This window comes from Drosophila gunungcola, unplaced genomic scaffold (assembly GCF_025200985.1).
Source record: "Drosophila gunungcola strain Sukarami unplaced genomic scaffold, Dgunungcola_SK_2 000001F, whole genome shotgun sequence".
NCBI lineage: Eukaryota > Metazoa > Arthropoda > Insecta > Diptera > Drosophilidae > Drosophila > Drosophila gunungcola.
The window spans coordinates 264,378-291,718 of record NW_026453197.1 but is presented as its reverse complement, the minus strand read 5'-3'; the positions used below and the strand labels follow the sequence as shown (position 1 = coordinate 291,718).

The 27,341-nt window shown below is 36.5% G+C and overlaps 5 protein-coding genes across 7 annotated transcripts in view; 3 read left to right on the top strand and 2 right to left on the bottom strand.

Annotated features, from left to right (window-relative positions):
- Nucleotides 1-852: 852 nt before the first annotated feature.
- Nucleotides 853-1,699, bottom strand: LOC128263363 (uncharacterized). Its single transcript, XM_052998390.1, has 3 exons — nt 1,460-1,699; nt 1,224-1,400; nt 853-1,167 (listed from the first exon to the last, which is right to left on the bottom strand). The coding sequence occupies exons 1-3, from the start codon at nt 1,697-1,699 to the stop codon at nt 988-990; spliced, it is 597 nt and encodes a 198-aa protein (XP_052854350.1). The 3' UTR covers nt 853-987.
- A 1,500-nt stretch (nt 1,700-3,199) lies between these two features.
- On the top strand, nt 3,200-5,233 carry LOC128261845 (transmembrane inner ear expressed protein). Of its 3 annotated transcripts, XR_008268294.1 has the most exons (4): nt 3,221-3,694; nt 3,752-3,904; nt 4,841-4,973; nt 5,055-5,233. XR_008268294.1 is itself a non-coding variant. In XM_052995747.1 (3 exons), exons 1-3 carry the CDS (start codon nt 3,571-3,573, stop codon nt 5,141-5,143), a joined length of 366 nt encoding a protein of 121 aa, XP_052851707.1. In that variant the 5' UTR covers nt 3,200-3,570; the 3' UTR covers nt 5,144-5,194. The 3 variants fall into 3 exon arrangements, 2 of the variants coding, with proteins under 2 accessions (XP_052851707.1, XP_052851708.1); XM_052995747.1 differs by lacking the exon at nt 4,841-4,973 and having other exon boundaries at nt 3,200-3,694; nt 5,055-5,194; XM_052995748.1 differs by lacking the exon at nt 5,055-5,233 and having other exon boundaries at nt 4,841-5,005.
- Nucleotides 5,234-5,770: 537 nt separating this feature from the next.
- On the bottom strand, nt 5,771-11,817 carry LOC128261844 (actin-related protein 2/3 complex subunit 2). The gene is made up of 8 exons (XM_052995746.1): nt 11,223-11,817; nt 9,577-9,670; nt 9,401-9,500; nt 9,149-9,335; nt 8,866-9,086; nt 6,092-6,183; nt 5,924-6,033; nt 5,771-5,864 (listed from the first exon to the last, which is right to left on the bottom strand). Exons 1-8 carry the CDS (start codon nt 11,294-11,296, stop codon nt 5,837-5,839), a joined length of 906 nt encoding a protein of 301 aa, XP_052851706.1. The 5' UTR covers nt 11,297-11,817; the 3' UTR covers nt 5,771-5,836.
- Nucleotides 11,818-12,185: 368 nt separating this feature from the next.
- On the top strand, nt 12,186-14,613 carry LOC128261458 (uncharacterized). The gene is made up of 2 exons (XM_052995173.1): nt 12,186-12,781; nt 12,840-14,613. The coding sequence occupies exons 1-2, from the start codon at nt 12,241-12,243 to the stop codon at nt 13,679-13,681; spliced, it is 1,383 nt and encodes a 460-aa protein (XP_052851133.1). The 5' UTR covers nt 12,186-12,240; the 3' UTR covers nt 13,682-14,613.
- A 17-nt stretch (nt 14,614-14,630) lies between these two features.
- The window catches only part of LOC128261459 (calmodulin-lysine N-methyltransferase), a 30,690-nt gene continuing 17,979 nt past the window's right edge, over nt 14,631-27,341 (top strand). Inside the window, 1 exon segment of the mRNA XM_052995174.1 lies at nt 14,631-14,812. The gene's annotated coding sequence lies outside the window, so the exon portion shown is untranslated.

Below are 27,341 nucleotides of genomic sequence, written 5' to 3'. Positions count from 1 at the left end.
AGATTACGGAGACGCGATCAGTGCGCGGCAAATTCCATTTCGAGGTGAAGTGTTCCGAAATGTGAACGCGAGAAAAATGTTCGGATCCTCAAATTCCAAGTTGTACCATGCGTCCCAATTGTTAGTTCCTCACACAGTAAGAATCAGTCGAATTCGAAACATTTTTGCCTCCCTACCGATAGCAAATCGACCTTTTATAGCGAAAGCAAATGGGCGGAAATGTTATTTAATTATGGGTAAGGGCTAACGTTACACCGTCCATGTTTCTAGATTCCATCGCACATTCACAATCACCAAACCCCTTTATTATTGTTATTATATAAAACAACTATCTCTTCTTAGAGCAGAATAAATACCCATCATTTATCATGAAAACACAAAGCCAAATTTTACTAATCAGCTTACTGTTAAAATCTCAAGACTATTTGTATTGAAACTTCGCTGATCAGCTGCTGAAAAGTGTGCAATGCATGCTATAAACTTAACACCGGATATTAATTATTTAAAACACTTAAATACAAGCCCTTAGTTTCGATTTACTCAATATTCAAATTTAATTCAATAGTAACGATTTCTCAAAAGTTTATTTTACATAACATTGTGGAGTTGTGTTTTTAAAAATTAGAATTTTTGAGGGATATTAGAACAACACAAAGAAGGTTTTAAAAATCTCATGAGATTCAATACTGAAGTTTAAGCATAGAGTTCGCCCCTAAAATTTCAAAACAATACTATTAAAGAACGATTAATGAACGATATAAAAAACAATTGCTAATATTAAATATTTGTTTTTATTTATTTAAAATGTTAGTTTTCATGAAAACAATTGAATAAATCTCTAATTGGCTTATGAGAGATATCAGTAAAAAGGGCCTTTGATAGCTTCAATAAATTTGAAGTGTAGGAAAAAGTTGGAATATTGCACATAGATTAATTAAAATGTATATTGTATTGGAATATATATTTAAATCATTAGGTAACTCAATATTAGTCTTTCATCTTCGCGGCCTGGCCTTTTATTTCAAAGCATAAAGATGTCGGGCGGCGTTTTTCACTTTCGTCGAATGCTTCAAGAGTGAACACTGTTTTATAGCGTCCAAGGGAAACCGGGATACGTATATTTTCCAGAATCAAATTCAAAACAAACGGATAAAGTTTTAAAACGGTCTGAAATATAAATATATTAAATAACTAAAAGATGGCAATAAAATAAACATTCTTACATCTTTCGTTGCCACGCATTTTTCTTGTATCTCCTCGCGGTTTTCAATGTTTTTAAACCAATATTTAAACCAGTAAAGATTCTCGTTAAAAATCGCAGCACAAAAATCCGGCGTGTGCATGTTAAAAATGGTCGATTCCCAGGTGCCTCTGTTTAAATACATTATATGGACCTCGGACTGAAAGGGAAAAATGTTTGAGTCCTCTGTGATTCGCAGATGCGAAGGACTGAGATTACGGATATGCGATCAGTGCGCGGAAAATTCCATTTGGTGGTCAGATTTCCCGAAACATGAACGCCTTCCTCGTCCAGATCGAACACCATATTGTCCATGTTGAAGGCATCAGGAATGCCAATAGAACCGGGAGGCCCGTCAATGCACGGCGAGAAGATGTTCGGATCCTCAAACTCCAATTTGTACCGTGCGGCCCGGATACTGGTTCCTCCTACAGCCAAAATCAGTAAAATTCGTAACATTTTTGCCTGCGAACAGATTGCTAAATGAACCTTTTATAGCGGAAGCAATGGGCGGAAATTATAATATAATTACGGGTTAGGGCTAACGTGACACCGTCCATGTTTCCAAATGCCATCGCAGGTCCATAATTACTCAACTCTTTATTAATATATAAACAAAATGATCTCTTCTTGGAGCAATGATTATGACCACCATTTATCAAGAGATTGATGTGGTTGATAGTTAAAAAAATTAATTTTAAGTGATCCAGTTTTGGATGAAATCGCCATGAACAGCTGCCGAAAAGTATGCAATACTTATTGTAAACTAAGTACCGGGTATTATATGGTCGGAACACTTGAACATCTGCAGCTTAAATTCTTCCAAATACACCCTTTTAATTTAAATGTAACAAATATTTAATTGTTAGGGATTATAATACTTCAATGTTATTTTACAGAAAATAATTGTGTTTTATCTGTAAAGTAAAAATATTAAAAATCAATTTTATAAATTTTAGTCATTTTTAATAACATGTTAAATGTCATTCAAGATTAATACCTATTGGGTATTAATAAAGTTACATATTTTACTTTCCTTTACTTATATCATTATATCATTGTGTACATTAATTTTTGTTGTGTTTGTATTATCTGTGTAACCGGTTAATTTTATAAATTTTTAATTTTTTGGAAGTATTTATAATATAGTTTTCGAAGACCAAAGACCAATTTATTTCAGTCAACTGGAGTAATTGCAATCACAAATTTCCCGACGCCAGCCCCAAAATGTCACAGTCATTAGGCAACATTCCGGCACCTCTAGTCCCGCCCAGACTTCTGCAGTTACCATCTCAGTGAGCGGGCAAAGTAACCGAAACAATTGGGTGTGACCAGTAGGTGGCCATGCCTCGTCTAATCTAACTAACCATATGCATGTTGTCCTTTGTTGGGGGAGGACTCTCCCGACCCCATTTCCCCGATGCCCCAGCTCCTTCTGCGTCCCCGATCCTTTCGGTATGTAAAGCGAGTCGGTCTTTATCCTGAGGCACGCGGCACCGCGCCCAGTTTCTTGGATTCGAGTCGGGTTTGTTGTCATTTTCGTATTCATATCCAGAATGGACGAATATCTACAGGGACGGATTGCTAAAAGAAGACATTTTATGAGCATTCCTAGCACTGGGATGAAGAAAATAAATAAAAGTCCCCAAAAAATAAATAAAATATTATTAGAAAGGCTATAGCTTTTGAGCTTATTAATTATCCTCTGCTTTTAATATTATTTAGTTTAGTTTTCTATTAGTTTATTCGCATAGAAAAGATTATAATTATAAGAGGGTGCCACACAAAACAAATGGGGTTTGATTTTATATTTTTAAAGGTATGTGAAAGTATCCATTCGATTTATTTAAATCTTTTAAAAAGTTTTAAGGTAAATACCATATTCTTAAATTAGTTTTTTAAAATGTTTTCGTCTGCAATTAGTTTACTTAACCGCGATTTTGGAAATGCGATCAGTAAGCTTAAGTGATAAATTAAAGATCCTTTGTTGTAATGGAGCCCCTCCCTGCATCCAGTGAAATATCTATCATTACCTTTTCACGTTCCAGCGTTCATTTGTCCACGGGAGGGGATGGCTTCTTTGTTTGTTATTTTACAAGTTGGCCATTTTGCTGCCGCCTGTATAACCACCCACGAATTATTTTTTTTTCTTTGTAAGGAGTGTGTGGGGCCGCGCCTCCCTTACCAACATATTCGGTGGGCCAGGCCAAATCCAGCCAGTTCTTGGGTTCAGTTCAGCAGTCGGAACTGGATTGGCAAGGCAGCCGGACGTAATTCGCGAGCAACTCGGCGGTTCCAGCACCTTGCAGAGCTCATAAATCAGGCGGAAAATGGACGACGATACGGACATCTTTGACATCGACCCGCGCGAAGTGTGGCTGGAAAAGGAGGCCATTGCGGGCTTTCGAGTGTGGCACATTATAGCTGCCGTTCTTGGAATTTTAATGTTAATCAGTGAGTAGAGAATTCAAAAGAAATACGGAAACCATTTTAACCACACCGATCGTTTAGTGATTATGGTCTGTTGCTGCATTCGCTTCCGGATTCCGCGCACCAAACAGGAAATAGAGGCGGACTATCAGCGGAAACAGATCACTAAGAAGTTCCGTGAAAAGCTGCAGCAGATCAAGAACTCCGAAATGGACGACATGGATCTGCAGAAGGGTGAGAAAGTTGCTCCTTCACCTGCTCATTATCACCGTACTTACATACAAGCATACACACCGCGTAGAGGTCTAACTGTGTGTACCAAGTGTCCCAGTTTCGTTGTCACCCTAATGCGAGCCAAGCCCTTTTCCTGTCTGGTGCTCCACCGTCTCACCCCGTCCACCGCCACCCCCATCTCCGCCCATTTCCCTCCCACAAGAGCTCACGCATTTGTATATACAAAATGATAAACGACTCCTCCAGCTGGCTCCTCTTGTTGCACGCTAGTTAATCCCACACTGAGGAAAAATGGGAGATCTAAAGTCACTTAGAATTCTTGTTTTTAACGAATTTACTTTTGAACTGTGTTTGCTTTAAAATAATATTATAATTTTTTAAAGCTTTAATTTTAAATATTACTTTAGTTAGAAAGGCCTCATTGCCATTCATTTTTTTAATTTTATTAAGACTTTAAATTTTTTATACCAATTGCTTTAAAATAAACATCAATAAAAATCCGTCGAAAACTTTAATTTTAAGCCTGCTAAAAAATAATAGCTACTAAAAAAAGTGTGTTTAAGTCTTCAAAACAGTCATGCAGTTGATTTCCATAATTCCATATATTTCTTTAACATCAACTATTCCGATAAAGTAATTCAGTTCAAATTCTTATTTAAAGGGCTTTTTTTCTTTTAAAAAAAAGATTCAATTAAGATCGAATTCATAAAGAACATAGTTAAATTGCTGTTAAGATTTCAGCAGCGACTTAAAATAAATAAAATTTTTAAAAATATTTTATTTTTGCCTTAAAGCTGGTTCAATCCAGAGTACCTTCAGTGACTTATTAAATAGTAATCATTAAACCTTTTATTTGACTTTGGAACGATTTTTTCCCAGTGCCTAGCGTATTACTCACTCTCTATATCCATCTCGCCCGTCGCTTCTCTATCATAGCACTTGCTTATATCAAATTGGAACAGTACGATGATCCCTAAGGGCTCTGTAAATTCACCCGCACACTGTACAAACTATCGGAAGTACTTAAGCAGCAAACTCTTTATCGCAAAAAAAATAAAACACTGCCAACGTAAGTAGCACAAGTCAAAAATGTCAAAACGAAAGTGTTTCCTTAGATATAAATTAGTTTTTAACTAATCATTCCTTTCAGTTTGTGCCCGCATCCAAAGCGATTATCTGAATTTTCAGGCCAGCATGGAGAGCATGAATGAAAAGCAGAATGTTAAGTTTAAGATCTAAGTGCCTCCTTAAAATGTGTTTGATGCGTAACTGTTAAAGTATTGTGCTGCGGAGATTGTATCCTTAAGCGAATTGTTAGTAACCTAATTTTTTAATCTACGCAATAAAAGTTAATAAATAAAAATAGCTAAAAGTAGACAGTACCTTAAGGCTATAAATAAAAGATGGCATATTTTATATTGCAATTTGATTTTCTGGTTTTTATTAATTTAGATTTATGTATCAAAGGTTTGTTAATATATGCAGTACGTTTTTAAATGCGTTTTCTACACATATAGGCTAATTGCGTGGATGAATCCTCCATTGCGACTATATAACAAGTTGGTGGCATCCCTTAGTCGTGTTGCTCGTTCTGACATGGTATAAGTTTTCATGTTGCACTTATGTTGTGGGTTTAAAATGCGATGCTGACTCGGCTCATGACTGTAACAACGGAGACACAAACTTTGAGGCTGACTCGACACAAAACACATACAATTCAATTATTAACGCGTAACTATTAATTCTTTGTTCATTATGCTGCTGAGCTTACATTTAGCCTTAAGGTTCTGTATTGGAATACTTTGTTTTGTTATCTTGTTTAGTTTTTGTTGGATTTTCCACTGCTTGACCAAAATGATGTCCGGGTTTTGCATTTTAGTACACAATTTATTTTTTATATTTATATAAAAACAACTAAATATACTGCACACATCATTCGATGCGCTTGAAAGTTCTCCCCCTGCAAGCAATAAATGGTGTTATTAAATTAGACAATATTATGGAAAATCCACAACTCACGTTATAGTTTTCTTTTCTGTGTTTTTCGGCTCTGGTCTTGCACGGTTCAGCACCTTGAGGAAATCCGAAGTTTTTGCACGCATGCGGGAATGAATGTAGGCCTTTGAACACTGTTAAAAAATTTTACGATCAGTATGTGAGGTACTTTAAGATTTGAACAGTTCTCACCTTAATGTGGTAGTGCAAATAATCTCGAAACATGTGAATTAGATTAATGGTATTGTCCCTTGTTTCTTTGTTGGTATGACGAGGAAAGAGCACTAAAAAAAATAAAAAATAACATGTTGCAGTTATGCATTTGAAAAGCAATGGGTTTATAATAAAAGTTTAGATTATGTTGTAGACGAACACAAGTCGTCTGTTGTAAAATACACTATCACTCAGGATGTTTCTGTTCTTTGTCTTTGGTATTTAAAGCACAAGCCATAATTTTCATGAATATGATATTTTTAGCAGCAGTAATATAATTGTACGCAAACACAAGTCATCTGCTTTAATATAAATAATTAATCAGGATGCCGTTCGTCTATCAGTTGATTTTGGAGAATTTGAGACACAAAATCGGAGTAAAGCCGGAAAATATGCCACTTTTACTCCAAAACGTTATAGCATCGTAACTATGGTAATAAATCTGTACACGAACACAAGTCATCTGCTATAATATAATTAATTATTCAGGATGCCGTTCGTCTATCAGTTGATTTTGGAGCATTTGAGACACAGGTAAATTGTTAATTTTTAAAAATGCCACTTTGACTCCAACGCAAATATTGTTGCATAATTGTCAACGTAAGTATTTATCTTTGGAAATATAATAGAATTTTCAAGATGATTTTAACGAAACAATTGTTCTTGGAGCATTGTAGACACGAAAAAGATTTTTGTGCTTTTAACTTGTAAACTTTGTCTCCGTATAAAATCTAAGTTTTTTTGGGTAAAACAAAAGAGTTATTGTACACGAACACAAGTCATCTGCTATAATATAATTAATTATTCAGGATGCCGTTCGTCTATCAGTTGATTTTGGAGCATTTGAGACACAAATTAAAGGCATTTATTTAAGTGTGCCACTTTGACTCCTCAGGATAAATTATTGCAAAACTGTGCACGAAACAAATCATCCGATGCAATATCAGATTGCCAAAGACGATTCAAACGAAACAATTGTTCTTGGAGCATTGTAGACACGGAAAAGATTTTTATGCTTTTAACATGTAAACTTTGTCTCCGTATAAAATCTTAGTTTTTTTTTTTGGTATAACAAATGAGCTATTGTACACGAACACAAGTCATCTGCTATAATATAATTAATTATTCAGGATGCCGTTCGTCTATCAGTTGATTTTGGAGCATTTGAGACACAAATTAAAGGCATTTATTTAAGTGTGCCACTTTGACTCCTCAGGATAAATTATTGCAAAACTGTGCACGAAACAAATCATCCGATGCAATATCAGATTGCCAATGATGATTCAAACGAATCAATTGTTCTTGGAGCATTGTAGACACGGAAAAGATTTTTGTGCTTTTAACATGTAAACTTTGTCTCCATTAAAAATATAAGTTCGCTTGGGTAAAACAAAAGAGCTATTGTACACGAACACAAGTCATCTGCTATAATATGTTTGATTACTCAGGATGCCGTTCGTCTATCAGTTGATTTTGGAGCATTTGAGACACAGGTAAATTGTTAATTTTTAAAAATGCCACTTTGACTCCAACGCAAATATTGTTGCATAATTGTCAACGTAAGTATTTATCTTTGGAAATATAATAAAATTTTCAAGATGATTTTAACGATCAATTGTTCTTGGAGCATTGTAGACACGAAAAAGATTTTTATGCTTTTAACATGTAAACTTTGTCTCCGTATAAAATCTTAGTTTTTTTTGGGTATAACAAATGAGCTATTGTACACGAACACAAGTCATCTGCTATAATATAATTAATTATTCAGGATGCCGTTCGTCTAACTAGTTGATATTGGAGCATGTGAGACACAGGTAAATTGTTAATTTTTAAAAATGCCACTTTGACTCCAACGCAAATATTGTTGCATAATTGTCCACGTAAGTATTTATCTTTGGAAATATAATAGAATTTTCAAGATGATTTTAACGAAACAATTGTTCTTGGAGCATTGTAGACACGAAAAAGATTTTTATGCTTTTAACATGTAAACTTTTTCTCCGTATAAAATCTTAGTTTTTTTTTGGGTATAACAAATGAGCTATTGTACACGAACACAAGTCATCTGCTATAATATAATTAATTATTCAGGATGCCGTTCGTCTAACTAGTTGATATTGGAGCATTTGAGACACAGGTAAATTGTTAATTTTTAAAAATGCCACTTTGACTCCAACGCAAATATTGTTGCATAATTGTCCACGTAAGTATTTATCTTTGGAAATATAATAGAATTTTCAAGATGATTTTAACGAAACAATTGTTCTTGGAGCATTGTAGACACGAAAAAGATTTTTGTGCTTTTAACATGTAAACTTTGTCTCCATTAAAAATATAAGTTCGCTTGGGTAAAACAAAAGAGCTATTGTACACGAACACAAGTCATCTGCTATAATATGTTTGATTACTCAGGATGCCGTTCGTCTAACTAGTTGATATTGGAGCATTTGAGACACAGGTAAATTGTTAGTTTTTAAAAATGCCACTTTGACTCCCACGCATATATTGTTGCACAATTGTCCACGGAAGTATTTATCTTTGGAAATATAATAGAATTTCCAAGATGATTTTAACGACACATTTGATTTGGGAGCATTGTAGACACGAAAAAGGAAATCTTACTTTAACATGTAAACTTTGGCTCCAGACCACCTGATTTAAAACATTACTTATTACTAAATATTTCATTTTTGTTGAGTTAGAATTAAAGATCGAATTCGGAGAAATAGTTTCAAAATGTGTTTTTAACCTACCAAATGTGACATAGCCGATGTTGTCGCCCACCCTGGCGTCCGTGTTTGCCAATTCCAGCGGCGGTTCGCGGTGCGAGAAGAGCACTTGCGGCGCGGTGTGCGAGGCTCGTCGTCCTTCCCTCAATTCCTGCATGAATACCTTGCCGATTATGACGTCGTCCTCGTCCCGGAAAATGGTACTAAAGACGACGGTGACACGATCGGGCTTGGCCTCCACATACCTGCGAAAGGAAAATAGTTTATTCGCCAATCCTTAATTTCTTGACCTATTTTTCGAGCTTACAAAGTCTCATCGTTGCGGTAATTAATTACGGCTCGCTTTTGGCCTTCTTCACCCTGCTCCTGGTAGTCAAAATACTTTTCGAACACGGACGCGAAACAGTTTCGCTTCAGCAGTCCGATTCGCTTTGCAATCTGCTCGCAGTCATCGGGAATCTCCTCCAGATTGATAAGTACAGAAACATTGTAGCCTGAAATAAACAGAGTAGTTAACTTTTTTTAAAGACGATCTTGAGCTGTGGTAGCATGATCAGACCTTCTTCCGTGTCTGTGAGCAGACTGCCATATTCACGCTTCAGCAACTCGTCGGCTCCATGCTCTTGCAGTTGTTTGTAGAACTTAAGCGAAATGCTGATCTGTTTTGGAACACAAGAAAAGTAAGTAATGTTGCGAAGTTTGGGTATTACAATACAAATTATTTGAAGTACTAACCCGAACTTTCGTTTTATCGCCGTTCACATTGGAAATGTGATAAAGCACACCATCAAAGTCTGCTATTCTTATGTCTATCGATTCAGGCTTCAGTCTGCAAAGAGAGTTAAAACATTACGTATGAGATCGATTGCTTATTAGTCATGCTTCCACACCCCACCATATCTTATCTCAAAAACCCGTTTATTCTTGATTATATTTAAAAAACGAACCAATAACAAAGAATCACACAAACAATTCACAACAAATTTTTGCGTTTTGAACAAAATGTATGCTTACTCGATGTATCTGTTTTCATTTTGATTAATTATACAGACTTAAGTTTGCATTTTAAATACATTTGTAATTTGGGGAGAAACTCACACAGAAATTAGAGAAAAATTCTAAATTATGCCATAAAATAGCTCCCGATAAACTTCTCAATTCTGATAAGAACCACACAGGATTCCGTACATTAGAAACACGAAATGGAGAGCTTTAAGGCTAAAGTCATCTGTTGTAGTATAAATAATTATTCAGGATGCCATTCGTCTGTCTAGTATATTTTGGAGCATTTGAGACAAAGATTGGATAATATTGGTAAAAAAAATGACACTTGCTCCAAAAAATATATCAGAGCAATATTGTGTACGATTTAAATTTATCCTTAGCATTATAATAGAATGCCCAGGATGATTAAAACGAACAATTATTATTATTATTGGAAAAACGTGTTAGTATCGTAACTATAGTAATTAATCTGCACACAAACACAAGTAATCTGCTTTAATATAATTAAATATTCAGGTCAAAGGTAAAATAACAATATGCCCCGATATCATATTTAACATGTAAACTTTGTCTCGTGAGAAAGTCTTTTTAGACATATTTCCTTTAGGGCTATTGTAGACCAACTCAAGTCATCTGTTATAATATGATTTATTATTCAGGATGCCGTTCGTCTTATAAAATTAATTTTGGAGCATTTGAGACACAAATGGAAAGATAGCCGAAGTCTGCCACTTTTGCTCCCTGGGTTTTAGTATTTTATATCAAGTTCAAAGATATTTTTGAAATCTGACATTAATTTGAAAAAAAAAATTTTTATTTATAAGCAATATTTTGAGTATAACATACGTGACTTCTGAACGTGTCGCTAATTTAAATGATTAACTATCGTAGCTCGAATCCCTTGACACACTTTCAAGGTATTAACTTCTCAAAACTTGTCATTGTACACATTCGGGTTTTTGAAATGTCGAATATAGCGGATGTCTTAGGTTAGAGGTAGACCTGGGGGACCTTATTTGATGTTTAGAGTTCCAGTAGTAGTTTTGATTTGTATGCTTCGGGCGATGAGTCAGTTATATAGTTATGATGCACCAATGATGCGATAAACGAGCTGTAATGAATTAACAAATGCGGTCGACGGGAAGGGGGAGCACTGTACTTGAATTCGTGTGTGGGAGGGAGAGAGCTGCAGCGATGAGTGTTCCAAGTTCCAAGGCTGGAACTACACCCGAAATTGGTTCCCCGCAAGGAGAACGGGTGCGAGTGAGAGGGGCCAACGAAGCTGATAACAACGCCGATGGTGATAACGGTGGGGAATGCAGTAGATAAACCAAAATGGTGGAAGGGAAATTGGGGACTGGAAAATTGAAACTTACCCTGCTTGGGCATTACGGTATTTGACCAGCAGCGTCTCCTCTATAATACGGTTATTGATTTCCAGCAGGATCATGGCGGTTTACCAACTGTTATTTTTGTGAAAAGTGCGGTGACAAATTTTATGACGTTGACTGCTCCCGCTGATTCTTCTTCTGCCGCTCCCTGCGCTCTTTCTGCGGTAACTGTTTCTTCGACTGCCGCCGCTGGGTGAGAGTGAGATGGGGCGAGCTGCTCCAACTCACCAATACTGGCGCATGACGGGCGTATCGTATTAATGAATCAACAACAAAAAATGGGCGCTGATGTCGGCTTTTTTGGTCCGTCACACACACAGGCACTCCACACACAGAGGCGAATTCCAATGCTCACGCACACAGCCGCACTCGCTGTTGCAAGAAAATCCGTTCTTTCCTTTTTCCAACTTTCAACTTCCAATCGCCTGGATTTCGCTGCGCTGCGGGTGCAGTGGAAAATCGGTCTTAGACCGTAATACTTATTTAATTATAACAAAACGTGGGTGGAAATGGAGCACGCTGCCGTATTTTTCGTTCACACAGCGTTGCCAGGTCGCACAATAGAGATGGATGAATGGCACTATCGAATCACCGATGACTTTGCGACTATCGATGGTGAAGGGTTATTCTTATCAAAACCTAATACTAATATATTGCGTTGTTTAAATATCTGAGTAGTGATAATGAAAAAATTTGATATTGCATTCAGCCTTCAAAATTATCAAATTTCTTAAATATTATTAATAAAAATATTAATTAATTTAAGGAGATATAAATAAATTCATATAAAAAAAGCATACAAATATTTATTTTTTTTCCATATAGAAACAATATCTAAATATTTTAAATTACTATTTGAAGAACAAAGTCTGCATTAACAGATGAACTCCCGATCAGACTACGCTATTTGTAGAGGTGGAGCTTGAATCAACCAGCTATCGATATTTCCCGCCTGGTTGCCAGATCGTCTAAAATAAATAATAACAAATAATTGCGAAAATCAATGGACGACGGCGAGCTGATCAAACTTATTGAGAGCCATCCGATCCTTTACGACAAGGACAGCGCCAGGAGCGTGAAGAATGCTGCCCAGAAGGATGCGGCCTGGAAGGCTATCTCCCAGAAGTTGGGTGCCTCCGAACGGGCTTGCATTACGCGGTGGAAGAGCATTCGCGATCGTTTTGGCAAGGAGTTCCGTCGTTTCCAGGAGCGTCCCGACGAACCCACCTACTGGGACATGTTTCCGCGTCTGCTCTTCCTCAAGGATCACTACAAACAAGGTCTAGCGAGAAACGAAAGTCTGGACGGAATGCGATTTGAGCCAAGGGAGCGCAAGAAGCGGCCAAAAATGGACATGGAGCAGGAGAAGCGGCGCAAGGACGAGGAGGAGGAGGACTGCCAGGATGACTTGCTGAACGAGCAGCTTATCGAGCTGGTCAAAATGCATCCGGTGCTGTACGACCGGCACAAGATCAGGGTCTCCAAGAACCTGGCTGCCAAAAACGAAGCCTGGCGCGAAATCTCCGAGAACCTCAATGTGTCGGGTGAGATTTTTTGCTGTCAATGGGAATAGTCAGTTTAAAAAAGCCTTAAATTCCCCAGAGGAACTGTGCTACAAGCGTTGGAAGAAGCTGCGCGATCGCTTTGCCCGGGAATACCGCAGCCAGCAGATCAACCAGGCCACGCCCATCACCTGGCGTTACTTCAATGAGCTCCTATTCCTGGGTCGACACTTTCGTAAGGGAGTTCCGCTAATTTTGGAGAACATCAAGCGGCGCGGGCGACCACCCAAGGCAAGCAATGCATCGGTGAATCCCAGTAAGCAGCAGGATGGTATGGTCATCTCCAGTGGCGAGCAAATATGGGGCGCCGACTATCCCTACAGCACGGACAACGACGAACTGGAGGACGATCTGGAGCTGCCTTACGACGAGGAGATCGAGATCCTGTCCGAGGCGGAGCAGGCAACGCCATACGATTTTATCCTCAGCGAAGCCACTCCAGCGCAGGACTTGGAGGCATCGCAGCAGTTGCAGGTGACCACCACCACGCCGGCCATGAACGAGGAGATAACCCAAACCATCGACAGAGCGAATCCCGTTGTGGAGGAGCTACCTTCCCTCGTAGAGGACTCTGCCCCGCCTGCTACCAACTCCGACAAACTACTGACTACGGTGATAGCCAACATGGAGACAGTGTTGCAACAATCGCGAGAGCTGCAGGCCCAAATTCAGCACGAGCAGCAGGAGCAGGAGCGGGAACAGCGAAGTGCTACGCCGGCTAACAGCCTGCTGGCCAAGGCTCAGATGCTGCTGGACGGCCTGAGTCCGCTGGAGCGATCAAATGCCGAGCGAAAGATCGTGCAGTTCCTGTGCCAGTGCCAGATTAAGGCGCTGGACGGGGAGGAAATCGAGGATGTGGCACCTTGTCAGGTGATTAATTAATAGCAGTGGGTTCAGGGAGGAGTTCCCATTAAGGAAGTTGTAAATAAGTTAATGTAGATAAGCAGCAAACACTACTTAAGTTCATTAGTTTGCATTGTTGTAGTTAGTTTTAAAACTTATATTTGAGTTAATCCAAATTATGTTGTTTAATTGTAATGATTTTCTCTTCCCAAAGTATTTTCTTAGCAAAACAGCAGAAAATAAGCTTAAAGGATATGCAGAATTAAATATGTAATTCAGAAAAGAGATTTTTCCCCAACACATAAGTGCTATCTATTAATTGCCAACTTTAAAAATTAATTGTTTAGTTGTTTATAAGTTATTTAATCGATTTAAAGTTACTTTAAATTTGTTTTAAAAAAAATCAGTGCTGAGAAGCGCTGATACATCTAACAAAAACTATCGTAATCAGACCGTTATCCGCCAGAGGGCGCTTAAATATTTAAAATAGAACCGGCTAGACGCCGTCAAAAACCAGAACCCAAAAATCAGAGAGAAACAACCAAAAATAAAAAAAAAAGCTGCCCACGCCGGTACCATTCATTGCAATTAATAACCAACAAATTCACGCACACGCAGCCAATGGATAAACAAATCGGTTGGCGTGCATTTGGCGCTGCTATGAGCGAGCACCCAGATATTTTGACATGGTTTGCTTAGTTGCCGCCTCCTGTTCACACGGTGCAGTTGCTCGGACCCAGATATACGGACCCGAGTCCAAAACCAAATCCGAATCTGAATCGGAATCTCTAGTGGTGCGTCAAAGAGCGCCGCCGAAACGCTGGGAATAATTAAGATAATAAACGGGAGCGCTTGTTAAGTGCCTGCGAATGGTGCTTTTCGGGCATAAACTAGTTTTGTGTAAATAAACGAAGCGCCCGGCAAGCGTTTGAAGTTCTGGCCGGGATCCGGATTCCCAGCGTGGAATTTAGGGTATGTGTAGCATTCTGGAATAAACGAAGAGCGTGCGCCCATTGTTGTGACACCTGCCGGCACATCCTCCTCATAAAACCAAGCCCCGCATCGCTGCTCCATGAGCTGGTGGCCATTAGTTCAATCATCGGCATTGGAGGCGGTGCCCTGGTGGTCCTTTATGCTGCCATAATAGTTCCCTTCTTTGTTGACACACAGGTAAGTGCACCTGGAAAAAAGCACGGAACATTTGTTTCAAAATTTAAGTTTTAAAACGATGTTTTAGACATAATTCGCTCTAGTTCAAGGTCGTACCTTAAATATATTTTGTTCAACTTAGTTTTGGTGTTGGTGGAATATTTCTTACTTATTTAATGCCTTAAATATCATTCATGTTTGATGTTTTAATTAAACTTGTACATATTTCTTTATATACAAGTATTTGTCGTAAAATGTACTTATTTTTTAACAATGTGCACCCAAACAAAAAATGTCTTAGAAAACAAACTGTTGTTACATAAATTTTAATCTTTGGGTTTTACAAATTTCTCAATAAGATAAGTGTCAATACCAAGAAGTTTAAAAAAAAGGCCCTAGACTACAGTTTTAGACTTCAGTATAGAAATGAAACTAATAAGTATAGAGGTTATATTATTAAGTTTTTATTTAATACTTATACTTTAATTCTGTCTGTTTTTTTTTGGTTTTTTTGGTAATCAACAATTAAATTTTTGGTTTACCAATTTCGTATTGAATTGAAGTTTATATATTTAAATTTATCTAAGTAAGGGACAAGGAAAAAAATTCTTAATAATTAGTTTATTTGGGAAGAAATATTTAATTTTGCAGCTGTACAAATAATAAATGAGTAATGTAAAAATCCTCTTTCAGTGCACTGTAAGCTGACAGTAATTCATATGCATCCATCCATCGTGGACTTGATAGTTTTAAAGCTCAAATGCAAATGTCGGTGCAGCATTTAAAGTTCAGCAACCGCAGACCTTTGACCTAACCCCGAATCAGCTCGGGCAAAATGGGTGGCCACCGACGTTTTCAATGCTTCCACTTTGTCACATCATTGGAGGTCGACTCATCAATCAGCCATGGCCATGGATGGTTGTTCCACCCCGGTCCGCCCCATCACACCACCTATCCCCGCCCACTGGTCTGTTTTGCACATGCAATTGTCTGCGAAGAGAATTTGTATAATTGCCAATTGCCGCGGATTTACTCGATTGCAGAGACCAAATAATATTCAGCATACGCCGTGTGTGCCAAATTAATTGTAACACATTTCGCCGCATTGCCACACACGAATACACTCGCGCACTCGAGGGGCTCATATAAATATATAACATATATTTATATACACATAAAAAGAAGAGTTTCGCATAACAATAAATCCAAACTGAACATTTGCGTGGTTTGCACTTTGGAGCACCGAGTTCCTGAGTTGTCTGTAAATTTGCGAATTTCTCTCTATATTTCGTGGCCATTGTTTTGGCAAGTATATAATTGCAGCAGAAATTGCGATAAGTGCATGTGTCTGTGTTGGCGCGCTCCTCGAGGGCTGTAAAGTCATTTGAATTCTGATTCTGCTTATGCGGTGGAGGAACTCAGAAATAATTATTGAAGAAATCAGCTTGATAATGTTTAAGGCAGATTGATTGTGATGAATATATATTCGCAGTAATTTAGGTTTCCATCGGAACTGTATCGGTCTTGATTAAAAATTGAAAAGTTGGATAATATATACTTATTAAAGTATTAGTTCGACAATTCGATATTTTTTGAACAGATAAAATTTAATTTCCTTTACTAACTATTTGCATAGTTATTTCCTAGCATGAAAAGTTTTGTAAACGAGTGTATTGTACATACAGTGGTTTTGCTAGTCACTACATTAGGACTTTAAAAATGTTAAAATAAAACTTCTAGGGAAAAAATCGAATATTTTTTTAAAATTTAATGGAAGAAAACAATTTTATTAAAAATATTTACAAAAAATTAACTTTTAACTTAAGGTTAGAGTTTATTGACAATAGCTGTTAAATATTATAAAAATTAAGCATTCACTTTGTAAACCTCTATTTGGTTAGCTCACATTGAGCTTACTTTTCCTGTGAATTTAATTTATGAATATTTAAGCAAGTCTATCAACAACTTTAGAACCCATGCTTTTAATGCAATGAAAGGCAATACAGAATACTGGGAGATTCCTCCAGAATTTTTTTCGCAACCCTCGTAGTTGTTACTTGAACGTAAAACATTTCGTATACGTGATGGGCAAACACTTTTCCGCTTTTACCCCTTTTCCGTGTATGCGTATCCCATTGCCCTTCGGTAGGCTGCAGTGCAGCTACATTTTTTTTATGGCTGTTGGGACATGTTTTGCATGGCCGAAAAACAAAAATACAGGGCTCCGGCCCAGAACAAAAGTTCAAACACTGTTGCAAACAATTTGCAATAAAATTGAATGCACAAGCGATGGCGAGGGAAAACAACGACGGTGGCCGAAACTCAATCATGTGGCCAGTGGAGTGGGGCCACTAAGTGGCCCTGCCCCTTTTTGCTCAACCTTTGTTTGGAGCTTTGAACCTTGGCGCCATTTCGCTGACCGGCGCAGCCAGGCGCATAAATTTTTCTTCGTCTTTCGACTGGCAGGAAAAGCAGCGAAGGAGGGAGGCTGCGGGAAAAGCCGAGAGGATGCAGCAGTTCAAAAGACTCGCTTGGCAAAAGTTCAGATCAAACTTACGTCTTGTTCTTGCGCTTTTCGCCTCGTTTGAATGCTCGCTCCCCGGGTTTTGCCATCTCGGCAGCAATGACCCACAAAAGCATTTAAAATTTACGACTTGGAGGCGAATCTGCTCAGAGATGAATGAAGACAAAGTGCAGAAGCGGCCAAGGAGGTGGTTCTTCCTCGGAGAATGTCAGTGGTGCCAATTAATTGCTTATAAAAAAAACCAAAACAAAAATCAAATGAAATAGGAAAAGAAGAAAATATCAGTACCATATTCATAGCCATGTTCAAACACAAAAATATTTATTGAATTCGGCCGAGTTTACAAAATTTTTGGGAATTATAGCCAATTATTTAAATATTAATCAAATTTATGATACGTTAAAACCTCTGATGGACAGTTTAGTTTGTTAGAATAGTAAAAATATCAATATAAATGGTGCACAAGACTTTATAAAAAACAGAAAATAGATTATATTTCGTTAAGTGGCGGAAAGGAAATATATATTTTGTGATTAAATAGCTAATCACTTTAAACAGGACTGCAAAATGTGAAAGACCATATGGTATCAATTAGTACATTTATTAAATATTATTTATTAATTAAAAAAGATTTAATCAAGCAAAAGTAATGGAGTAGTCTTTGTTGAATTGTTGAAAGTATAAATATGCTATGGGGGTACAAAACTTAATGGAATTAATTGCCAAGCAGGCTGCACTGTTGATCCCGGCGACCTGGCAGCTCGTTGGGGGTTTTCCCAAGCGTGGAAATTTGTGCCGCATGCGTCAAGCTGTTTAATTGCACTTGTGTGCAATTACATTTAAGTAACTAAAAAGGAGGAGTGCACTTTGCCTACAATTAGGTGCACACGCGTGCACAAATTGGGTCTGGCTTCGCCCATGGGGCAAAGGCGTAATCAAAAGAGCAAATATCATCCTACGTCAGACAACAAATGGCTTGCCGAAAATCAGAGTGCGAAACCATATCAATCTGCGTGTATATAGATAGAACTATAAATATATCTCGGGCAGGAGGTCCCGAATTATTTATACACATACGTACATTCCTTGGCTCTGACTGCAAGAGTTTGGCGATTTGCAATTACTTTGCTATTTTGGCAATGGCTTTTCTTCATCGCCGTCACTCCGTCTGTGTCTGGCTATGCTGCTTTTTCCGACCGCTTTTCCTCTCGCCATTTTCTCATTCAATGGTCTATTGTCTGAGCACGCTTGGCATCGTTTCAAGAGCGCGAAATCGAATGCTGCTGCTCATTACTCATACGCAACGTGGCACATTAAGGGAAAGCGAACAAGAAAAGTTTTCAATTGGAACAGAACAAACAATTGCCAAATTAAAGGGATATTTTTTAGTGATTTTAACTTTGTCAAATTAAATTTTACGCAGTTTTTAAAATTAATGTATTTGGTAAATAGTTTCCTTATAATTGATAAAGCATACCATTTTGATTTTAAAGGTTTTTAACTTGTAACATTTCAATTATTTGCATTTATTGTAACTACGAAACCGAAATCACTATGTCCTTGTAAAACAAGATAAGATTTTAAAATTTATACAGTTTATACTTATTGTTACATTTTGTTGGAAATGTATTTTTTTTTAAATTTACCATTCATTTTGCGTAAACGCATTATAAAAGAGATTTATTTATTTTTCCAAGAATTGTATGATAATTCCCGAGAATTGCCAAATTGAGAGCAAAAGTTATTGAATTTATAATCATTTGAAAATACATAAATAAGCAAATTGAATGTGTTTGTAAAGGCCGGCAACTGCAAAAGTTAATTATGCGCAAAGTGAAACCAAATGTTTTGGCTCAAACACCATTGCTGGCGAATGTCGAAAGCAAATTGAATGTAAACTGAGAAAACTGAAATATGATGAGTACTGTGGCCGTTAAGGGGGAAGCGAAGGGCCGTCCATTTGATGGCCAACTGTCCGCTGGCCCCCACAGATCTCGAAATACTGTATACAATATAGAGAAATATAGAGAACACATAAATCTACGGCTAGATGCTGTCTGGCTGATATAAAAAATATATCACAAAAGCATTTCAAGTGCTCTGACAAAGGCGCTAAAAGCAAATGGATAACAAGCGGAACATACAAACATGCGAACATAAAAATAAATTAATCAATTTCATGCAGACTACAAAAGCCAACAAAATGCGTTTGCATTTTTATTGCGAAACTTTTCCGAAAACAGGCAATGAACTCGACGTGTTTTTCTTGATCAATTTTATATTTAAAGTTCAGACAATCAATTCTCAATTAAAGAAATTTTGACTAAAGAAATGCTAAGCAAATGATCAGGAAATCCAAAAAAATAATGTAATGAAATTAAAATATTTATAAAACGTGAAGTAAAAGTTTTGAACCACTAATATAGTTTTTTTGAGCCTTACTTCTATTTTATTATTTACGAATTAGCTGTTTTCAAGAAAAATGGAATTCGAAATAAAATAAGTTTATGAAAATATTACAAGCTTAGACATGTTTTACTTGCGGAAATGGGAAATACCAACCAAAATATGTTAAACATGAAAGTATTTATAATTAATTTACATTTATATCAATTAAAACTAATGAATTTTTACTGTTTCTGTTAAGATAACTGAATAATTAAAGTAAAGAAAACCCCCAGGCAGTAAAAAATGAAAAAAATGGCAAACCAATAATGAAAGACTAACATTATAAATTCAACACATTTCTGTTTAAAACTGAAAAAATGAATAAAAATCACAGTAAACCAATTTATTACAATGCCCAACCTTAATAATGAGGGGTTACTGCACTGATAAAAAAAAGTAGTAAATCCAAATATTTTGAACTCAATTTAAATACTTTCCGTTTGATTTTCATCCATTGCGGTTTTTTAGTTATAAAGTTTCATATTTTATGAAACATTAAAATTTTTAAAATTTATCAGTTGACTATATTCGGAATTGATTTAATATATGAAAATTTGGTTTAATTTCAAACCATATTTAGATTAAATAAAATGTGTTTAAATCAAATAGGAACTATTTTAAATATAATATTTTTTTAACATTAATTGGTGTAATACTAATATTAATCGTTCAAATTAATACGCATTTTAATTAAAATAATGATTTAATATTTAATATAATTTATAAGTATACAATTTGAAATCAGTAGTCAAATATTTATTTATAGTATTACATTTTTGATTTTAAGAAATTGGCCTATAAATTTATATTTCTTTGTAAATCAAATTTAATATTTGCTACCAAAAAGCATAAATAAATAAAAGTACTTTATCCTTTGCTAATGTAACCAAATACGCCACCAGGCCAAATATATTATTTTTACTTTTATTTATTTGTCATCAATTTTAGCCAATTCTTCACCCATCTTTCTATTCTTTACATAAAACAAACACTCGTGTGCTTTGAGACTGTTTGAAGGGGAAAGCAGCCAAAGAATTCATTTTGGCACTCAGCATATGCGTCGTGGTCAAGGCGAAGATTATTATTATTGAATATTTTATAATGCATTGCCCAATGCCCAGCACACCAATATATTCGTAGAGGGGGAAAAATAAATGTGTGCGAAAACTCGAGCTGCAAAAGTTTATGGCATGAACAGTTTCAATGGGGCGCTCAGCGCCAAAAAAATGTTTTCGAGTACGAGCCGCATTCGAGCACTTCACTCGGTTGGGGGGCGGTGGGCGGTGGGCGCTGGGCGTGGCAGGGGCAGGGGCAGTTGAATGGGGGCGTGGCGACGAACGGTACTTGAGAACAGCGCGCGAATTGGTTGCCAACTTTCTGGGCATCGAAATTATGGCATCGCTGTGTGTACGAGTTCGAGTGCCCCTGGTTCACTAATTTGCTGCCGCCGTTTGTCGCGTTCAACATTTTTCGTATTTACCATATCGTGGATTTATGTTATTTATTTTATGGGTCTAGGTGCGGAAAGATGTTTTAAGGCATCGCCTTATACTGGAAAATTGATATCGAAAAATAGGAAATGTACATACATACATAGACAAACCTTAAAAATTGTGCATAAGACATAACAAATAAACAAAAAAAAGCTACTTTTTTATCTTTTATGATACTGAGTATTGAGCTGTATATATATATATATAAACAATTCTTTTAGTAACGTTTAATTATTTTTAAAAGAAAAAACATTAGCCATTCAAAAAATTCACAAAGATATTCGCATTTCAAATTATGATTTTAAAAATAAAATAATTAAATATGAGGCTTCCAAGTTTTACCTGGAATTAAAGTTAAACATTAAAATATCTTACTTGTGGCGCTAGGAAGTGAAAAAAATTAAATAAATAAATATCAAAATAAATGAAAGTGTTAGTATAATCAAACAAAAACACCTCTTAACGAGCTTAAAAAATCGCACCCTCAACAGTTCCCAATGAGCTATATAATATGTAGGTATTACAGAAGTGCTGCTTCTAAACTAGTGTAAGATCAGCTTGATCTGCGCTTTTAAAGGGCTTATCAATAAAATATAATGTAATTTTCAATCGAAATTCCCAGCCATCGACTTTTGCTATTATTTTGTTGTTATATATTATTTTAACCTGGTTTACCTCTACAATTGGAACTAGGCAACCTATCAAGGAACTTAGACAGATAAGAGTCCAGTTTTTTGGGAATTAATCTATCCCGACAAACATTAAATTGTAGTATATTTTGTATTACCCAGTTGATGAATGAAATAAGTACGACTGAAAAACTAAAAATGCTTGATTATAATTTTCTTAACAGTACGATTTGTAAATTGATCTTATATTTTCTACTTAAGTTAATACTTAAAATATATACAATTTTATTTAGTTAAGTTGTTAGTACTTATTTTTTATATATATATATTTGATGAAGAACAAGGAGAAAATAAGTCGAATTGTTTGTGTTTTCTTAGGCAAATAAAAGGTTATTTCTTATCACAACTTAAATCAGACATTTTGCCATTACAGAAAGAAACACAGCGATATTTTTCGGTGTGGGTTTATTGTGCCACATCAAGAAAGGGGCTTCTTGCCAGAAGCCACGGACTTATAGTCGCCTTTAGTGTCTCGATCGTTGATGCCTAGCCAGTAAAAAAGAACATCCTTGCCTTCATCTTTCTTTTATGGATGCTGTTCAAAGCTAAAATATCTTGTGCCTATTAGACGGTATTGCAGTCCGTCTTAGGCGTTAAGTCGAAGGAGGGATCCCAATCTCCTACATTAGCAAGGAAGTAGTACAGAAGTGCTGCCAAAATAAACATTTTTAACTTGTCTTATTTTCTTAACAATTAACGTGTGTACGATCAGCCTGAAGAGGCAACTTAATTTTGGGGCTCACTTGTCTGTGCTTATATGTGCCTTTAAAGGCTTATCGATTAATTGGAACGTTTGTTTTCAAAAGAACTTCCGAGCTATTTGAAATGTTATAAATTAGAAAAAAGATTTTATTCTTCTTTTCTAATTTTTAAAATATTTTATTATTAGTCAAGAAAAAAAAGAGGAATTCAAGAGCTCTATGTTTTTATACCCTTGAAGAAGGCTTCTTTCTTAAACATGTTTGTATCCGTCAAACGAGAAAATATTACATTTTCATTTTAAAAAACTGATGCTGAGTTTAATGCTTCTTAAAGTCATTTAAAGTCATTCGCACCAATAATTTTTATTATCTTTTGGAAAATATTTACCATACTGATTTGATAAAATCATTAAATATGTTCGGCAAACGTCTGCGACTTTGTATGTTCTGTATTCTGGTATCTATGTTTTGCGTCTGTTCACGGCTAAAATCCCTCGTGATATTATTTAATGAACACACGACAAACGCTAGTCCACCTGCCCCTTCCCTTTGGCTTTTGGGCTGTCCGAGATATTTATGAACCGCATTCGCATAATTATGACTTATTCTCTTATAATCTTCGCCACCGCTTTTGCGGGGCGAACAACGCGGCGTATGGGCAACTCGGACTTTGACTGCGTCGAACATATGTGCCATTCATTTGCAAGTAATTAAAGTGCCTATAAATTACTGCAAACCCAATACAAGCAAAAGCAAATATCTTATGCTCTCAATGCAGCTAAATTTTCATTTGGTTTGCCGTTCGTATTCGTGTGACTGCCAAAACCGAAAACCAAAAAATATACATCTTGCGTCATGCACTGCACATTGTGTGGCACAATCTGTGCCAAGTTTTCAAATATAAATAAAAGTTATATGCGAAGCGAAAATGTTTGCCTAGCCGATCGGCAGAAGGCGGCAGCAATTAATGCAAAATAAAATGTAATTATACTGCCCCGTTTGAAAATAATCGATTTAATTAAATTTAAAATCGCATTCGTGGCTAATTGAAAAGCAGAATCACCCTGATGGCGTCGAAGGAAGGCGTCTGCTCGGGGTTGGGTAATCAGCTACTTAATGCCCAATGTGCTTTCAAGCATTTGGCAGTAATTGTTAGCAAGAAAAATGCCATAATTAGCGCAAAGCACAATAGGATAAAAAAAAAAAAAAACAGATTAGGAAAATGCGTATCTTCCTTTTAGTTGTGTAGTAAACCTGGATTTTTACATGAAGAAAGTCCGCTGTTATTTTATATGGTTTTGTAATTGGCAATTAAGGTTTTGATTCATTTAAATCTTTATTTTTTTGTTAAAATAAAGCCCAAATCTTTTAATTCTGGGATGAAAGTTTTTAAAAAGCTTTCTCTTAACAACTCATTAAAGTTTCACAATAGGTTGCCGTCGTACATAAACCAATTTTAAATATATACAATTCCCATAATTTATAGATTATGAGTTGTTCAAGGTATTTCAATCTGTTAAAAAATATCTTTTAAAAAATTACCCGGTTTCAAAAACAGAAAAATGAAACTGAATTTTTCAGTGTCTAGATTGTAAATTCAACTTAGTAAAAATTTTAAACTTTGAGTCATTTGCTTTTTGCATTCATAACTGGGGCTGCTTGCAAAGCCAAAGTGTTAAATAAAAATAGAACAATGCAGATATTTTAACTCTTTAAGTAACTTCATTTAGCAAACTCCCCGACTTTCTTCAAATGCCATAAAAGCGAAGACGCGCTGCGTGACTTGGCTTACGTAATGGGTCCCGGGCCAGTCTTTCAGCTGACTGAACTTGGCCAAAGCTTTCCCGCTGAGTGTTAATTACCCAAGAAACATTCACCATCCACCATCCACCATCCACCGCCACCCTATACCGCCACCCCTCTTAAAAGAGGGGGCGTGGCGGAAGTGCATCGGCAAGGACGACAACGAAAACATTTCATGGCACATTATTTTTATTAATAATTATTTCACATGCAGACCAGACGGGACCGCTTGTACATCAATTTTACATGAGCAGGCAGCTTCCCTTGGCTGTGTGGTATTTGGTGTACGGTTTGGTTCGGTTCGGGGATGGGAATGGGGATAGGGAATGGGTATGTGACTGCTTCGGGTTGGGTTCGTCCATGTTCCGGACACTGACAGCGGCCGGCGACGTTGACGCAAATCGAAAATGCCAACTGTGCGCTCGGTATCATTATTTCATTTCGCCGCTTGTGTGTTTTATCTTGGCTGCCAGGAGACAACACATAGTATGATGATTTTTGGGTTCCGACTTTGGGTTGTTTTGCCATGTTTTAATAAGCCTTCAGGTGCAGCTGCAAATGAGCCATGAATTATTTTGCGCTGCACATAGATAATTGTAATTGCGGGTTTCTTCGTTGCTTTTAAAAATAAACGAACAATTTTTGGCATAAAATAAATTGGGAAAAATGGTGTTTATGTAAGCGAACGAAGAAAAAGTTTGCGAATGTAAATTTTTGCTCTTTCCCATTGAAATTTGAGATCTGATGACGCTAATCTGACCCTTATCAATAATGAAGCAATTCGGTTTCGGCTCCTCGGGGGAATATTCAGAAAAAACCGCTAATGACAAATATAAATCACGGCATTGGTTTGCAGAGTTTCTGGGAAAACAACTTAAGCTCCAGCCAGGAATTTGAGCCTATCCTGGCTTTGGGGAAGGACTTTCTTTTCCATTATATGTGCTGCTTTTTTTTGGCCCTAACAATTCTAACCCGAGTCTGTGTGTGTTTTGATTTGGACGACCTTATCGACTAGCAGCTCGTTCTCCCTCTTATTTGGGTTGACATTTTTCGTTCTTTTTTCTTTTTTTTCCCGCTGGCTATAAAAAAAATAAAACACAAATGCGACAGTAAGAGAACTTGGGAGGGTTTCCTTATTTTTGTCGCACCTAACAAAAAATGGTATTACAATAAAAATCTAATAGATTTGATTTGTCAATGAAATCGATTTAAAAAAATAAATAGTAGCTTTCATTTTATTTGAAATGAAATGAAATATTTTATGTTAAGTTGTTAAGCTTTTCTTGCTTATGAATGATTTCCCATTTATTATTTCTACTTATTTAAAAAAAGTTTAATCCCATTAGTTTAGCTTTATATATTAGTATTCTTTCGACAAAATTTATTTTCAATTTTAAATATTTTATAAAAATTAGGTAGTAATCGAAATGAAAATTTTCCTTGGTGCAGATAACAGCTTTCCTGCAGATCTCCAAGTTTTTTGTTTCCGTTTTTCCGGTTCTGTTGTTCGAACATATCTTTTTGTTCCTTCGGTTGTGTTTGTAGTAAAAAGTAACAAATATGCGGCGTTCAATTTTTTGCTCGCTTTGTGTTTTGTTTTCAGACGCGTTGAATAAAAAGAAAATAAATAAAAATAAGACGCACACACAGAGACAAAGATTTCCCAAGCTCAAAACACACTCGTTGATACGAATGCGATGTGTATTAATATAAATAAAGCGAAAAGTAAGAGACGCAACAACAACGAGAGTGAAAATTGCGAACGACCAAAAAACTTGGTGCCCCCGCACCCCAGATTTCCGCCCACTCCCAAGATTTTACGCCCAACAGCCCCGCATTTTCCGCACCCCAGCGTTTTCACTTAGCACGCCTGCCTGTCTGGTCTGCCGACGTCGACGTCGCGTCGCTGCCCTCGCGTTTTATTGTTTTCCGTTTTCCACGCTCATCGCTCGACGCTTTCCCGACGCCCACAAGCGTGTTCACCTTCTTTTTTATGAATGAACGCGAGCGGCAAGAACAAAAACAAGAAATGTGCAAATGGAAAATCATTTAAAGGCTACAAAAGCCAAGTAACTCATAAGAACTTGGCCAGAAAGAAGAGATATCAACACGTCGAGGATCCCACGCAATCTTGGAACCTTTTTCATTTCCCTAATTTCAGGCAGCTTTTCTCACTGCCATTAACAAATAAGCTAGATTTCTTAACAAGAAATGCATATTGATGCTCTTGCAGAATATCCGTTTTTGTGTTAAATCTAAGAAGCTCTGGGAATCTTTTTTAAACTACAGTTGAAGTCAATTCCTCTTTTCATTTCCCGATAAAATAAATAAATACAATTTTGAATTCAATTGTTAGATATCAATTTATTACAATTACATTTTTTTCAGTGTAGTTTTTAAAGAATACAGGATTTAAAACTTTTAAATATTTGTAATCTGTAATTATAATTTTTTTCAATTAATTAATTTATTAATTTTCAACATTGTTTTATAAAAAATAAAACAAAAAGAAGATATTAATTTTAATCCTCATTTTGCGTAATGTCCATTTTCTTCTCCCACTTAGTTTCCTTGTCACGGGCTGTTATGCATGAAATAACTTCAATAAATTTTTTTTTGGAATTGACCAAAAATATTACCCACTTGAGATGAGGGTTTAATTATGATTCCTTAAATATATCTCCGTTATTATTTTTCGCTAGCCCTTGGCAGATGCTCTTTTAGTTTGTTGAAAAATGAGCAAAGAGCTGGTCGCAGCCGCGACTTTGGCTTAAATAGTTTTCTGAGCAGCTGTAATTGCCTTCAACGGCTATAATGAAATTGGCCTTCTTAACCCCGTAACCTCTTAACCCATGGGTACCAGAAACTCACCCTTTGGGGCCCGTTTTGTTG